Below are 16599 nucleotides of genomic sequence, written 5' to 3'. Positions count from 1 at the left end.
TCAATGGAGATGCTCATGTGGTTTTTCACTCAATTGATATATAGTGTATTACATTTATAGATTTTCGAATATTGCACCATCCTTGCATCCCTGGGATGAATCCTACTTGGTCATGGTGTATGATCTTCTTGATGATTTGCTGTATTCTGTTTACTAGGATTTTATTGAGGATTTTGGCATCTATGTTAATGAGGGAGATTGGCCTCTGTAGTTCTCTTTCTTAGTTGCGTCTTTCCCTGGTTTTGGTATCAGTATAATACTTGCCTCCAGGAATGATTTTGGGAGGATTGCTTTCTTTTCAATTTCATTGAAGAGTTTGAGGAATATAGGGACTACATCTTCTGTAAATTCCTTGTAGAATTCAGCTGTGAATCCATCTGGACCTGAAATTTTCTTTGTGGGTAGGTTTTTTAAATACATCTTGTATTTCATTGGCTGTTATTGGGCTAATGCGAGTGGTTATATCTTGTTGATTCAATTGTGGTAATTTGTGCCTTTCTAGGAATCTGTCCATTTCTTCTGTGTATTCTATTCTGTGAGAATAAAGGTTCTCAAAGTAGCTATTGATAATCTTCTGAATTTCCACTGGGTCTGTGGTAATTACACCCTTTTCATTCCTTATTGCTTGTATTTGAATTTTTTCTTTCCTCTTTTTGATGAGGTTAGCGAAGGGCTTATCGATTTTGTTTAATCTTTCAAAGAGCCTGCTTTTTGTTTCATTAATTCTTTGAACTGTTTTGTTTTTCTCAGTTGAATTAATTCTCCTCTAATCTTTATGATTTCTTCCCCTCTATGGGCTTTCGGTTTGGTTTGCTCTTCCTTTTCTAGTTGTTGAAGGTGCAGCATTATGGTGTTTATTTGTTCCCATTCTGTTTTCCTAATGTGTGAGTTCACAGCTATGAATTTCCCTCTGAGAACTGCTTTCATCATATCCCACAAATTCTGATAAGTTGTGCTTGAATTTTCATTGAATTTTAGATATTGTTGAATTTCTTGTTTAATTTCATCTGTGACTCATTCGTTGCTGAGTAAGGTGTCTGTCATTTAATTTCCATGTATTTAGGGTTTTTTTCTGGTTAATTTTGTCATTTATTTTCAGTTTTATTGCACTGTGGTCAGATAATATGCATGTGTTATTTTCTGTTTTCTTGCATATACTTAAGCATGACCTATGGACCAGTATGTGGTCTATTTTAGAAAATGACCCATGTGCAGCTGAGAAAAATGTGTATTCAGCTGTGTTTGGGTGAAACACTCTGTATATATCCATCAAGTCCACTTGTTGTAAGCTCTGGTTCAGTTCTGTTAATTCTTCGCTAAGTTTTTTTCTGGTTGATCTATCTTTTGGGGATAAAGGGGTGTTAAGGTCTCCTGTTAAGATTGTGGTATTTAATATTAGATTTTTCATGTCCATTCCTTATTATTCTTGAATAAAATCTTTAGTATCTTTTTTACATTTTTTGTTAGTACATGTTTATAGTACATAATTATTACATTTATTTTTTTGCAGAATTGGGATTGAACTCAGGCCCTGTGCTTGCCAGGCAAGCGCTTATTTTACTGAGCCATCTTCCCGACCCCTTTTTTTGTATTTAGGACAGGGTCTGCAGGGTCTCACTGTACAGATTGGAACTCATAGTGATTCTCCTGTTTTACACCCTCCCAAGTGCTGTGGGATTATAGGCGCGCGCCACTGCATGCAGTCTCAATAGCAGTCTCAGTGCTCCCTGAGAGTGGGGCACTCTGGGAGTGGGGCCAGGGCCGGCACAGCAGGCCTGGGGATTGAACTCCCAGCCCCTGCATATGCCTTAGCAAGAGATTTAATCTGCTGAGCTATTTGTCTGGCCCACCTTTTTCTTGCCTTTGTCATTAACCATTAAAAATGATTGACAAGGTTTCCTGAGCTTAGAAAAGAATGGAACTTTTCTTTAAAAAAACTAAAGTTAACACTTCACATGTTGAACACTTTCAAATGGAGGGAAATGAATAAATTTAAGCATATGTATTTGGGTAATAACAAGATGGTATGTGACTTTTGTTTGTTAACTTACTGAAATGAAGTAGTAAAAATGGTTGAGTATGTGAAGCCTGGAATTCCTTTTGTTTATTTTTGTGCCAGGTACCAGGTACAATACTTGATGTATATTGATGTAATATATGTAGGATACCTATGAAATAAGTGTTAGTATCCCATTGCATATGCAAATAAAACAAAAAAATTAAGTTTGAGCCTACTAACTTGCCTAAAATCTTTGAGGTTGTAAGTTACATAGGTATAGTTAGACTTAGCATTTCCTGGTGCTAGAGAACACGAACCTATATTTTAGTTATAAATGGAAATAAATGGTACCAATCTAGAGAATTGTTCTGTCAGGTCAATCAAATGATGTATATAAAATGTTCATCATAGGAGGAAGTTTGTACTTCGTGATAAATTGTTTCAGTAAAGTGACTTTTAATCATTTAGTTTAGTCTTAGTTTGTACAGATTTTAAGAACTGAAGATGTGTGGACAAAGATATCAACTGATACTTCTAAAAGGGCTGCAGGGCATTTCAGACAGGGTAGAAAATAAACCTATTACTGTATAGACCCATTCTGTTTTATCTATCACATTGCTACATAGTTGAAATACTATGGCTTTACTATCAACTTCTAAATTTCACTAGGATCTAATTTTAAGATTCAGCTACATTTTAACTACTCATATAGATACTACTTTTTACATGGTGCATAGTCCTCTTAATTTCCACATGTTGTATAAAAATAAAGGCTAACATCCTGTGAGAAATAATATAGTATTACATATTACATTATTTAGAGTATAATAATGATAATCCTATGTCAAATGTCCTTCATTTATGCACATTTCAACTGTATTTAAATTTAGAACTTTATATTTAGGTTGGTGTCTTGGTTATTTTTCTCGTGAGACAAAACACCAACACTCAAAGTTAAATGGGAAAAGGTTTATTTGGCTCATAGTTTTACAGGCTTGGCTGGTTCCAAGGCAGGGTGGCATGACAGACAGGCCTAGCAGAGCAGAAATTTTCATGGCAGGCAGAAGAGCAAAGCAACAAAGGAGCTTAACAGATACTCCATCGAGGCTATCAGGATTAGAGCATTGCCAGCCAGCCAGTGGACCCACTTAGTAATCACATACCCTTAGTGGCAACATTGCAACATTAATCAGTTACACATTCTAGGTCCAGCCGCCTCTGAGAAAGCCCTGCTCATAACTTTGTGAGGCTTTGGAAGGACATCTGGACACAAGCTATAACAGTTGGGAAAATAGTTCTCTATAAATGTATAATGAAAAAGACCAGGAGAAGGTTGTAGGGATTTCACCTAATGGCGAAATCAGTGAAGTGACTGAACAACTGATAAGAACTTTTTAAAAGAAAAATTTTCTTTTATTTGAAGAGTAAAAAAACAAGAGCAAGAAAAACAGAAACAAGGTAACAGATTTTACAGATTTTCAAAACAAGAATAGCTGGTTAACAATGATTGATATATTATCTTTTTATCGTCAAATTTGTTGCTCAGATTAACATATAATAATGCAAGGTGGGACATATGATTGACTATTACCACATGCTTTCAAGAAATCTTAAATTTTTCTTGTCTCACTTTCTTTTATTACCTTTTTAAAAAATGTAGAGTATAGTGATAATTAATATGACATTAAAAAGTACACATTTAGACGACCAAGATAACAGATGTTTCAAGCATGGTTTTAGTATTATACATTGCTGTTCTTAATGTAGTTGTTTAGTTCACAGATACTAGCATGGAGAGTTAGTCAAGGTGAGAATTCTATCCATTAACTGCTATTTTCAACTAACTGATGGAAATTTTTAGGACAGTTGCCTTAGCCATCTTGTATATATACATGTATGGTTTTGCCCCTACCTTTTTTTCTATCTTCTTGCATTTCAATTTTAAATACTTAAATTCTGTTTCTTTCCATTGAATTGTGTCTATTATACCTTTCAGTTTTTATTTCTTCTTTTGAGTTCTTACATTAGGCAGACAATATGATTTTTACACATGTGGGTCTGGTTTATTTCACTTAAACAAGTACAGCTTCAAGTTGCATCCACTTAATTACCAAGGCTTCTAGTTTGTTTTTCTTTATAGATAAGTAATAGTCCATTGTAGAAAAATACTATATCTTTTCATCCATTCCTCAAGTGATGGGCATTTTTGTTGTATCAAAGATTTGGCTATCACAAATTGTGCTGCTATAAACATGGGTGCACATACATCACTATGATACGATGTTTTCAGTTTTTTGGGGGAAATTCCTAGCAAATAGCTGGATTGAATGAGATTTCCAATCCTCGTTTGAGGAGTCTCCACACTGATTTCCATAATGTTTGTACCAACCTATGTTCCCACCAGCAGTGGAGAAAAGTTCCCTGTTCTCTGCAGCCTCTCCAGTATTTGTTGTTATATGATTTCTTTATGATAGCCATTCTTTCAGGGGTGAGATACTATCTCAGTGTTGTTTTAATTTGCATTTCTCAAATGGTCAATGATGTGGAGTATTTTTCATGTATTTCGTTGCCTCTTGTATTTCTTCCTCTGAGAAGTATATATTCATCTCAGTGCCCATTTCTGGATTGGGTCTTTAAATTTTGGGGCCCTAATGATTTTTAGTTCTTTAAAATTATAGATAGAAGACTTGTGTGTGAATGATTAATAGCTAAGATTTTTTTCCAAATCTATTGGTTGTCTTTTCACTCTGTTGGTGATTTTTTTTTGATGTGCAGAAACTTCTCAATAAGAAGAGAGCCCAGTTGATTATGTGAAGTAATTTACCCCACAGTTTGATTTTTGTTCTTGAACTGCTTGCCTACCCCTATGTCTTCCAAGATTTCTACCTACTTTCTCTTCCAGTAGGTTTAGTGTTTCTATTTTAATGTTTAGATCTTTAATCTATTTTGACTTTAGTTTAGTGCCTGGTGATAGACCTGGGTCAAGTTTTAGTTTTCGGCATATAAAGAGTCAGTTTTTCTAGAACTATTTGTTAAAAGAGGCTATCTTTCTTCCAGTGAACATGTTTGGCCCCTTTGTCAAAGATAGGGTGGCTGAGTATGTGTGTAGGCTTTTGTACATCTTCTGATCTATTCCATTGATCTTCAGGTCCATTTTTTTGCCAGTACCATGCTGATTTTATGACAGTAGCTCTATAATATGATTTCAAGTCAGAGATTGTAATGGCTTCTGCCTTGCCTTTGTTGCCCAGGATTGCCTTTGCTATTCTAGGTCTTTTCTGGTTCCAAATAAATTTTAGGAATGATTTCTCTGTGAGGCATGTTGGTGGTAATTTGATAGGGTAAAAACTTTAAAGTAGTTGTAACAGATTTATATATTACCTTGGAGAATACCTTCCTCATGAGAAATGTGCAATAGTGTTGTGTGCCAGTAAAGCCATACTTGGAATGTTATTTTGAGTATGAGGTTATATAGAATAGCAAATACTAAATTGCATAAAAGATGATCAAGATGATGATATTCTGGAAATAATGGTATTTGAGAAATGATTCTTAATAACAAATTAGAGATATATTTCCTTTTAAATAATTTAAAATCTTATCTAGCAGAGGAAATAAATAAGTAGAAAACGTCGATGAAAGTTCTAGAAATGTTTGGTTCTAAAAATACTTTGTAGCAAAGGGTACTGAGTAGTGGAGTTAGCTGCGCAAAGAAGGGTGAGCTCTCTTCACCAGAGTTATCTGAAGGAGGCAAAGCCACCATTTGCATATCATATGTGGAAGAATTTTGTCTTACGGAGAAAGTCAGATCAGTGACTTCTAGGGGTACCTCCTATTTTGAAAACTGTAACTATTTATTGGCCTAATCGTTGATAAACATTTTTAGACATGTTTTCTTTGTTTCACTAATGAGGAATAGTTACAATTTCATATACGTTGTTAGTATGGGTTGTTGAGCATGAATTGGGAGTTGAATATGATGATAAGTGTTTATTACAATGGAAATTTATCTCTTTTATTGTCAAAAATTTCATTTCTGTTTATGTCAGCATTATATGTTCCTTAATTCTCAGTAACAAAATATTCACAAATTATTTCAATATCATTTTCATATAATTTTTTTAATGATATCAAGCATTTCGCATCAACTCTCCCCTCTTTAAGCCTCAGCGCTTTTTAAAGTCAAAGATCTGGTCTGTGTTTTATCAATCTAACATGAAGTTTTTTCTTATTCAGTTTCTTATACAGTGTCTATTACAGGTTACTAAAGCGTATCGTATCTGTCTTGGTTGGTTGTCATGTAGTAGCTATTGCTTTCAGAGGAAGAATTCATCAGCCTGTCTTGTATTATATTAGACCAATTTAAGGTATAAAGATGCTGTAAATAATGAGATAGTGGAATAGTTAACCACTTAATAGTACTGCTTATCTAATATATTAATTATATTCTAATATATAATTTGCTCAGCTAGTATGTTTGGTGGCACAGTTACTTTTGGGTATTGGGTATGATTTTTGACCTGAAAACAACAACAGACATAGGTGGACATACATCTTTTTTCTATTATTAATCATTATTGCTTATTACTTTTTAAGTATTTTTAACCTGTGTGTAACATTTACTATTTTAAGAGTGAGGGCTAAAGGCAGTGTTCAAAAAGGTTAAGCATGTTTATTTTTAACTGTATGTTAAAATACTCAGCTTTATATAAATGATTGTCTCGAAATTTTGATTATTTTCAGCTATGCTCTTTTGCTGATTGCATCCCTTTTATTATTTGTGCCCTTTTTCCTCCATAATGATAAAAAAGAACAAAAGAAAAGGATTGCATTGCCAAAGAAGCAAAAACAGTGGCAAAATAAAATCAATAATTTTCGTTTTTGAATCTCTGAAGAAATAAAAGAAAGAAATTTATAAAAGCATTTCTCCCTTTGTTGGGTCTTTCATTTTCTCCACAGACTTTTACATTTTTTTTTATCTGCACAATGCAGTTTGAAGAATACTCTTAACAGGGAGCTAAGTTCCTGATTTTCAACAAATCTCTGAGTTTAATTGAAAGAAACAAGGCTATTTTATTCACATATATTTATTTAGTTTAGACTAATAGCCAGCATAAACTGCTTATTTGCTAAGCTCTATTTTCTCTTGTAATCCTAATAAACCCAGCCTCTCATATTAAAAAACAAAACAAAGCAAAACACTGAGACATAGAAAGGTTGAAGGATGTGCCTAGGATGTGTAGACTCTAAACCTAGACTCAGACCTGGTTTAAAAGACTGTGCTTACATGTCAGAGCTCTGACGGAATGTCTGTCAAGGAGATATTGGAGCAGTTTGACACCCTTTGAAGCAGTAATGTCTTCTCCACACTTGCTTCTGGAAAATCTGTAATGTATCTTAACTAATAGATAAAACCAGCAGTTCTCTAAAATAGAGAGGCGTATATTTTTATAAGTGACATTCTTTGGACTTCACTATAGTATCGCAACAAAGATGGTCATCATTAAATGATGTTATATTACCTTCAGGCTGATGCTATTCATTTATTCAGAATTGATCATAGAACCTTAAGGACATAATGCTAAATAAAATAAGATGAATGCTTTTATTTGAAATATGAAATAGTTCATAAAAGTACTAGAGAATAGGATGATGGTTGCTAGGGGCAAGGGATGGGTTTTCAGAGTATACAACATTTTTGTTAAGCAAGATAAATGAGTTCTGGAACTTTAATTTTACTTTGTACTGTATATTTGAAATTAGCTAGGAAGAAAGATCTTCAGTATTCTTACAAAAAGACAAAAGAAAAAATGGTAACTTTGGGATGGATATGTCAAATAGCTTGTTTATGATTTAGCGAAGTGTATACATAAAAACATCAAGTTTTATACCTTAAATATATACAGTTCCTTTTAGTCAGTTCTACTTCAGTAAAGCCAAAAAAAGAAAAGAAAGTAAAAAAAGTTGACTGTGGAAAAATTAAGCTGTTAGGAAAAAAATAAGGAAAACTATCTGTAACCAAAAATTTAAATGGTACCTTATGTGATGTGATCGAATAAACTAGATTATAGGGCTCTAACTAAAGATTGGTCACTTACAAGATTTTCAGTGAATTACTCTGAGCCTTAGTTTCTGTATCTGTAAAATGGTGAGGTTAAGGTTGGGGTTATGACTTGGTGGTCATAACCCCAACATGGTCAAGACTCTTGCATTTGATCTCCAGGACTGCAGACAGTAGCGCTAAGCACTTCAAGGAATTACTGAAGAGATGGAAGGAGATAACCAGTATAGCCAGGCATATAGGAGAATAAACAGTCATTCCTTTATTTTCTGTTTCAAGTATTAAAGGATCTTACTGATGTTAAAGTAAAGCATTGATATTATTTGCTTTAACTGTCATATTAAAATCCAATATATTCTTCTCTATTAAAGCTTAGTTGTCTTACTGAGATTGTGCTTTGGCTGGTAGAGCATAGAATTAAACTCCTGAACTAGATAATCAGGTAATTTCATAATACCCTCTTGAATCAACATTTTAATTTTAATATAATTTAGAAAATAAAGACTTTCAGATCAGAATCAGTGCAATATCTCAAGTTCAGGGAAATTTCTCCCCTTGAAACTGTAAAACACAATATAAAAACATAATATGAACTATGCATTTATTTATTTTTCTATGTATTTAGTACAGGGTCTACAGCATCTCATTACACAGATCAGACTCGTAGTGATCATCCTGTTTTCAGTTTCCAAGTGCTGGGATTACAGGCGCGTGCCAATGTCCAGTCTCAATCACTGTCTCAGTGTGCCCTGGAGGCAGGACCAAAATGGCATGCTGGGGATCTAACCCTGATCCCTACGTCTGCCTAAACAGGCACTTTAATCTTCTGAGCTAATTGGCTGGACCTGAACTATGCATTTTTAAACAGATCTTTGGTAATGAGATTTAAATATGATTTTTCTTTTGTCTTTTCTTAGTGATTTTTTTTCTTTTATGCCATAATATGTTTTAGCTTACATAAAATGTTGCCAACATGGTGCATAAAAAGGTGTTGTCTTAGAGGTTCTCCAGAGAAAAGGAGACAAATTCTCCGTTATATTTTCTACTAAAATAGAATTTATTTTACTTTTTTTCAAAAATTGTCTTATTGTAGAATTTACTATTTGGCTAGACAATGTAATAGTTTTCTCATAACACTTAAGGAAGCCTGAAGGGCCGGGGAGATGGTTCAGTAGAATAAGTGCTTGCCTGACAAGCGCAAGGGCCTGAGTTCAATCCCTGGTTCTGCAAAAAAAAAAAAGGAAGCCTGAAATTTTTTTGCCCATTTAGGGATCCAAGGTAAGTTATCAAATGAGACATTTAATTTATTGGTGTCAAAAATAGGATATAGATTTCTCTATAATCAAAGGCAAAAAAGAAAAGCCTTTTAACTCGCAGTTAAAGGCTTGCATTCCAGTTCCTGTTCTTTTCCTAGCTCACCTTATTAACATGGACCTGCCTCAGTTGGCTCCCATTATGCAGGGAAATTGAACCAGGCTCTTAATTTTTGTATGTTGGGGATGGCAAAGCTTGGAGGCACTGAGGAAGGGAAGGCTAAGCAACGCTCCTTGTACGCATACGAAACCCCCACTTTGACCTGTGTCCATCCATCTTGCATTGATATTCTCACATAATGTACTACAAACATTTGAGTGAAGTGTGCCACATTTATTCCCAGAATAATTTTTAAATTAATAAAATATAAATCTGCTCTATCCTATTACCTTCAGTTCTCCTTCCAGCTCTGAAATTGATAGTGTCTGCGTCCTTTCTTTCTCATAAGCATTGCAAGGAGCAGGCAGCATGGTGAATCAACCCATATCCTTGCTCATAGTGTGGCAGTACTGACTTGAGCAAATAATAACTTCTTAGTTGGGTTGTTCTTTAGACAAGTTGTCTTACAATCTGCAGTTTCAGGCTGCCATAGCCCTGGGTCATTTTATGGTAGAACCAGAAGTAGATTATCCATGATCTTCACAGAAATAAGAGCTGATCCAATGTAGACTTTTTCTGCTAATTTAATATAATAGAATATTATACAATAAATTTATAAAAACATGTTTTAAAAGTGTTTTTAAGTTCTATTTTGGGATGTCATCCCATGATGTTTGGTGAAGGCAGATTACAATGTGATAATTTGTTCAGGTTTTATGTTAAAAATGTGTTCTATTGCCACAAACACAAGTTAATTCAAGCAAATTTGTGGCCTGGAAAATCATAGAATAGGTCGTTAACATGTGAATCACTGGAGGAGATATGTATTCATTAACATTTTATTGTTCAGAATATTCTGAATTTCAAGGATAATTGTTGAGAGTACATTGAACTTCATATGCTGGTTTATGCTTTGTGACTAGTATATAATTCATTAAAAAGAACAAATTATAGAAAATACCTGATTGTACACAAAAATAACAAGAAGATAGGTGTTACTTTTTAAAAAGAAAATTTAATGAAGGGAATTACCATCTCCACTTCCTACGCCTATGTACCATTTTCTCTTCATAGTTACAATTGGGGGAAAATGCTGAAAGAATGATAATTTAAGATAAGTAGATTTATTAGTTTAAATAACATATAGCTAATATAGAAGATCTTTGCAAGTATTGTCAACAAATAGACTCCCACCTTCAGAGGGTGGCATTTAAATCCAGAGCACAACAAGACAAAAAGGATACACATTGAAACTTCTCAAATTCTAGAATTCTTTTTCAGGCTACCCTGTACTTAGGAGTGGGAAGTTTTATTTGTTGAGTACAAGGTTTCTTAACTTCAGCACTCTTGGTACTAGGACTAGCTAATTTGTGGTATGGGCTATCCTGCATTGTTGGATATTTAGCAAGGTCCCTGCCTTCTTCTGTTAGATGTAAAATAAACTGTCTTGCAGTACTATGTAGTTTTTCCTGAGTCACAGGATATTTTTCACTGGAGATTCACTGGTCCAGCGTCTTCCTTAGAACACTTACTTGTTTGTTAGCTGCGTTTCACCAGAAGATCACCTAAGTGTGTTTTCTACCTTTTTTTTTTTTTTTTAAATTTGAACAGGGTCTTGCTACACAGCTTGGATCCATAGTGAGCCACCTGTCTCTGCCTCCCCAGCACTGGGGTTACAGGCATGCGCCACCATGCCAGGTTTCCATGGCCAGCTGGATATGAGACTGGCATGGCATGTGGTACTGGGGTTCAAACCCAGGTCCTTGTGTGTGCCAGACAGGTGCTTAGATCACCGTACCATCTCCCCAACTCTGTTTTCTACCTTTTCCTGAAACATGTTCTAGGGTTGTGATCTATGTATAATGCAGTTTCATAGCACAGCTCATTTATGACTAGCAGTCCATAGCTTACATCCTCATTCCAGACATGCTGTACAAAATGGGAGGATGGAGATGAGCCACAGGCAAGATGCATTTCTGACTTGTCTAACGTGCTTTAATGGTGAGGGTGGTAGGCCTTGCTTTATATTGGCTTTCAGTTTATTTTGTTTCAAAGTAAGTAGTTCATTTTGCTTGATGACGATTTTTTACATTTTTGTATCTTTTCATTAAAAATAATAGACTGGTTAATATTGGTATGAACAGAGGGTTCATCTTGATTATATTTAGTGCTTTGGAAACAGGTTTTATCTGATGACGTGGCTGGAGTGAACAGAAGTCTGAGTTCAGATGTGAGGCTCTTAAGTCTGAAAAGATGGTATTGTACAGTCCCCATTAAGGAAGTTACTACAAGCTGTATGAAGAACTGCTTAAAAGTCAGAAACAAAATGGCCTCAGTCTCAATTCTTCCCCTAATGAGCTCTGTATAAAATCATCTTATCTCTTCAGATTTATAGATTGATCCCTCAAATCTAAATGGTGAACTAGCTCACTTTTCAGGATTGTGTTAGCTCTAATGTAGTGTCAGATTTTTGAAAATATACTCATGATCTGTACAACTTTTTTTTCAGCGTATTACGGAATACTGAAACCTGAAGGAAAAAGATCTCTAGAATAGAAATATTTGGTTTCATTCAAAGACAGCTCAAATGAACTGATCTATTAAAATAAGCTGTGTGTTATATAAAGTGAAAAGAAGTACCCATTTGTGCTAAAAATTGCTGGCTATAGACTTTACGACATAGTTTTGAGTAACCCGAGTTGCCCTTGGCTGCTCTGCAGAAAGAATTGAAAAGTTAAAGCAAAAATTTTGCTTTTGACAATAATTAAAAACCAAACTGTCAGAATCATTTTTATTTATTTTGTTAGCTTCTACTTTATATAAAAAGATTAGACAGCATTGAGTTATGTGAAAGAAATTTCGTTGATCACCCCCATAAAACTGGCTCTGCTCAGTACAGTGTGGATGTTTTAAAAATAGAAGAGACAACTTTTCAAATAGCAGTGCCATTTTTATTGTATAAATACAGCTCATTCAGCAAATTCTGTATCCTATTTCTAACACTGTATTTTATCTGCAAAATACAGATTTTTAGATGTTTTTCAGCCAGTTCTTGGTGTAAAAAAAATTAAGCTTCCATTCTAATTTATGAATTACTTCCTCATCTACATTGCCAAATGAAACTTGTTTCTTTTCATCCTTTTTGATTAATACACAAAGTATTAAATATTGTCAGTTGACAAACAATTAAATAGTTCCTTTTCAAATTTAGCTATAATATTTGACCATCATTTAGAATTGTGATCATAATAATAAACTCTTAACATTCATGAATATTTTTTTCCTTTTGTATTTAGTTGCTTTACTAATTTAACCACTTTCAGGTTGATTACTAATGAAAGGGATATTGAGAAAGTTTGCTTCTAAAACATGAATATTTAATTATCAGGTATTTATTGTCAGATTTCTCCAATCTCTTATTTCAGAAATAATACTTCCAGGAGGATGATCCTTATGTTTTGGCAGTCAGCATATTGCTTTTACATGGAGACTGAGACCTAAAGACCTAAACAACTGTTTGAATTTAAAACCTGTTTGCCTTAAAAGTATTAGGGCAAAGTCACAAAGGTTTCTTAGATTCCAGAATCCTTTTATAAAGTGGTAATAGTTTGCGCTTAGCAGTAGTGTAGAGGATGCCTAATAAGGAGAGTTATGTTTTTGCCAAATAGTAAATATCATTGCTAAGTAATAGATTTTGTTCACATCATCTTAGTATCTTTCTGTTTCTGTTTGGTAAAATCATGGTAGTTGGTTCTGTAAAACTATAAATAAAACTTAGTTTTTCCAATAATTTCCAAAAAAAATATTAATGGGGTCAAAGAAAAGCAGTCTTTTAAGAGAGGGTTCAAAAATAATGTGAAGTGGCTAAAGTGGATACATTTTCAAAATCATGCAAGTTATTGTGCTCTAATAATTTAATTGGATGTTAAGATCTCTGCTTAGTGAAATAGGTGCATTCTCTTTCATAAATAAAACTCAGCCAGTTTTTTCATCTCATAGAGCAGATATTTCATAGCTGAATCATTTTAAAAGCACTAAAATAATAAGGTGGCAGCACTCAGTAAGAAACCACTGTCTTTTGGCTGCATTTTGTTGCTAAGTCCTTTTCCAATATTACAATTAACTATGCTCTCTGCTATTTAATCTGCTTCTCCTAATTCCCATGCTATTCCTTAAACTAGTAGATCCATACCCTCAGTGTGAATGAAAATGAGACTCAAATAGCTTAAGTTTTACTGTAGTGATCTCTGTTGTGCATGAAGCTTTCTGTATGTGTAAATTGTGTATGTCCCCCCATTCCGATTCATTGTTTTTCTGTGTCTCTAGATGTAAGGTTCTTAACAGTATTGGAGATTCCATCAGAGGAGGACAGGCAATTGGTGAACATATTCTCTGGCTGGTTCTTCAACTGCTTTTTTCATGTCTTATCAAGACTCATTTCCATGATGAACACCTAAGAATATTTAGAAGTCTAAATATGCAAGAAAATTGTTATAATAATACTTTATTTTGTTTTTACATTATATCAAGTCATTTGATGAAACACTCATGCTGTTATTTGGAAATTGTTTTCCTTTCTATAATTAAGTGTGATTCCTATTTTACCATTATAAATTACATTCTATTACCAAGGACCAAAAGAATTTTAGCAACATCCCTGTCTTCTTTTCCCCTTCCCTGCCAGCCTGAATTGTCAAACGTTGACAGGCATGAATGCCAAGGCAGTTTAAGAGGGGATGTTAAAATAGGGCCATAAAGTATATTTAAGAAACTTGGAGCTATTTTGAACATGTTGAATCATTACTCTTTGCAAATAGGAAGAAGAAGGTACCTACGACCAAACTCTGGAGTTTCGTAGAGGAGGTGATGGCCAGCCAAGACGTTCTACTAGGCCAACCCAGCAGTTTTACCAGCCTCCCCGGGCTAGAAACTAACAAAGGTAAAATTGCCGTGAAGTGGTTTCTGTGTAAAGAAATGTGTATGCCATGTTGAATATGTAAAGTCTAATGATGGATATTTCATAGTAATTTTATATAGAAAATTTTGATCATTTAAAATAAGACTTATATGAAGTCTTTGAGGTTATATATCAGCCATAATCTACTTTCCCCCCAAATGTGTAATTTGCACAGGCGCTATTTCTAATCCTCTTTTTTCTGCATTCCCATTCCCTTCTATTGGAAGTAATGACAATCTGTAAGATGGAATATTTTGTTCTTTTTTTGTGGCTGGCTTAAGATGCCTTAAGGACAGGTCCTGTACAGATTGAGGATCTGGGGATTGAACCACAGTTTCTTGAACCTGACTGCTTTACTTAAGCAGGCATTTACACAACTGAGCTAATGGGCAGGCCCCTATGACAATCTGTGAAATTAAACAACTATGATTTTAAAAACACAAAAGAGGGTCCCAGCCCAGGCTCAGTGTGGATGAGACCCTCTTCCACCACCTTGGGATGCCCCCCCACCACTAGATACCCCACCCCGCACCACCACAACTAGACCCCCCACCCCGCCCGCCAAGTGAGAATTACTGCCGCATTCTGGGGACCCCCAGATCCAGTCCTAGCCCAGGCCGTGTGAGTGTGGGAGAGCTTCTGGCTACCCTGTGTCAGCAGGACCTACTGGTTCCAGCCCAGGCGCAGCGTGGGCGAGACCCTCTTCCACCCCCTTGGGATGCCCTGTACCACTCCGCAGCACCTCCCCTACCCCACCCACTGAGTAGGAATTTCTGCCACGTTCTGGGAACACCCAGATCCAGTCCTAGCCCAGGCCCAGTGAATGTGTGGGAGAGCTGCCTCTCCCTCCTACTCCACCTTGTCCCCTCCATACTCAGCTCAGGCCTGGCATACAGGCCTGGGGTGAAACCCTGCAGCTGCAATCCCTGCAGAGAGAGTAGCGGACCAAGTCACCCATCTAGTCCAGGAGCAGAACATCTTGTCAGAGGGGTACAACAAGATCTACTCCCAAGGGGGTCAGCAGGAAGGAGCTGAGCACAGCAGCCGGACCCAAGCCAGGCACAGCTAGATAAATCCAAACTTTTTAGATCTGCACCTGAATTTCAGTAGGTGCTAAAGTTAGAACTGCACCAAAGCTCTACAACAAAGGTCAGAAGACAGTGCTACACAAAATGATGAGAAGGACCAAAATGCAATCTCAGACCGCAAGCCCACCCATAACAAGTGCAGAGGACACTAACACAGAACAAATGGTGAACCACACAGCTGAAATAAATGAACCAACAACTTCTGAAATAAACAACTACAGAAAGGTATAGAGGAACTCAGATTAGAAATGAAAAAAGAAATCCCTGAATTAATAGCATCTGCAGTAAAGAATCCAATGCAGAAACATACAGAAGAAACCCATTGCCCACACAGATCAAGTGCAGAGGACACTAGCTTAGCTCAAATGTATGAATTAATAGCATCGATAGTAAATAACAGCAGAAAGTCATAGAGGAACTCAGAGCGGAATTCTTTTCTACTAGCTCAGCTCAAATGCATGAATTAATAGCGTTGATAGTAAATAAGCAACAGCAGAAAGTTATAGAGGAACTCAGAGTGGAATTTTTTTCTGAAATAAAGAATTCACTGAACTCATAGCATCTGAAGTAAAGAATCAACCGCAGAAACAGAGAGGAAACCTAATCTGAAAAAAAATACTGCAGAAAAAGAATTAATAACTGCTTCTAAAGAAGACATTGATAAAAAAAGAGATTACAAAAATGATGGATTCCTTGAATGAGCACTATAGGAAAGAAATAGATCACATGAAGCAGAGTCAAAGAGATATAGAGGAAATTAAAATCTCAATCACAAGCTGGCAAAACTGAGTGAAAGAGCAGACAGAGTTTTAGATCTTGAACACGCTGGTGCAGCTAGTGAAAAGGTAAGAAAAGATCTCTTAAAAACAACTAGGATAGAGAAAAAATAATTCATTACTTGCAAGATGATGCAAAGATGAACAATGTGAGACTAATAGGTATCAATGAGGAGTCAGTACAAATGCCCAAAAATAGGGGCAGAAGTCATAGCAGAAAACTTCCCAAATATGAGGAAACAATCTGACATTAAGGTAACTGAAGCATACAGAACACCAAGTAACCTCAACCCAATTAAAAACAC

General features: G+C 35.4%; 1 protein-coding gene across 1 annotated transcript in view; it reads left to right on the top strand.

Moving 5' to 3' along the window:
- Positions 1-16599, top strand: part of Tdrd3 (tudor domain containing 3) — a 136346-nt gene that overhangs the window by 107300 nt on the left and 12447 nt on the right. The window contains 1 exon segment of the mRNA XM_012517180.2: positions 14291-14412. Coding sequence (XP_012372634.1) covers positions 14291-14407 — 117 coding nt within the window. The 3' untranslated portion in view covers positions 14408-14412.

Source organism: Octodon degus, unplaced genomic scaffold (genome assembly GCF_000260255.1).
Source record: "Octodon degus isolate 3935 unplaced genomic scaffold, OctDeg1.0 scaffold00150, whole genome shotgun sequence".
Classification (NCBI taxonomy): domain Eukaryota; kingdom Metazoa; phylum Chordata; class Mammalia; order Rodentia; family Octodontidae; genus Octodon; species Octodon degus.
The sequence above is the reverse complement of the archived record's forward strand: the minus strand, read 5'-3'. Positions and strand labels throughout refer to the sequence as shown.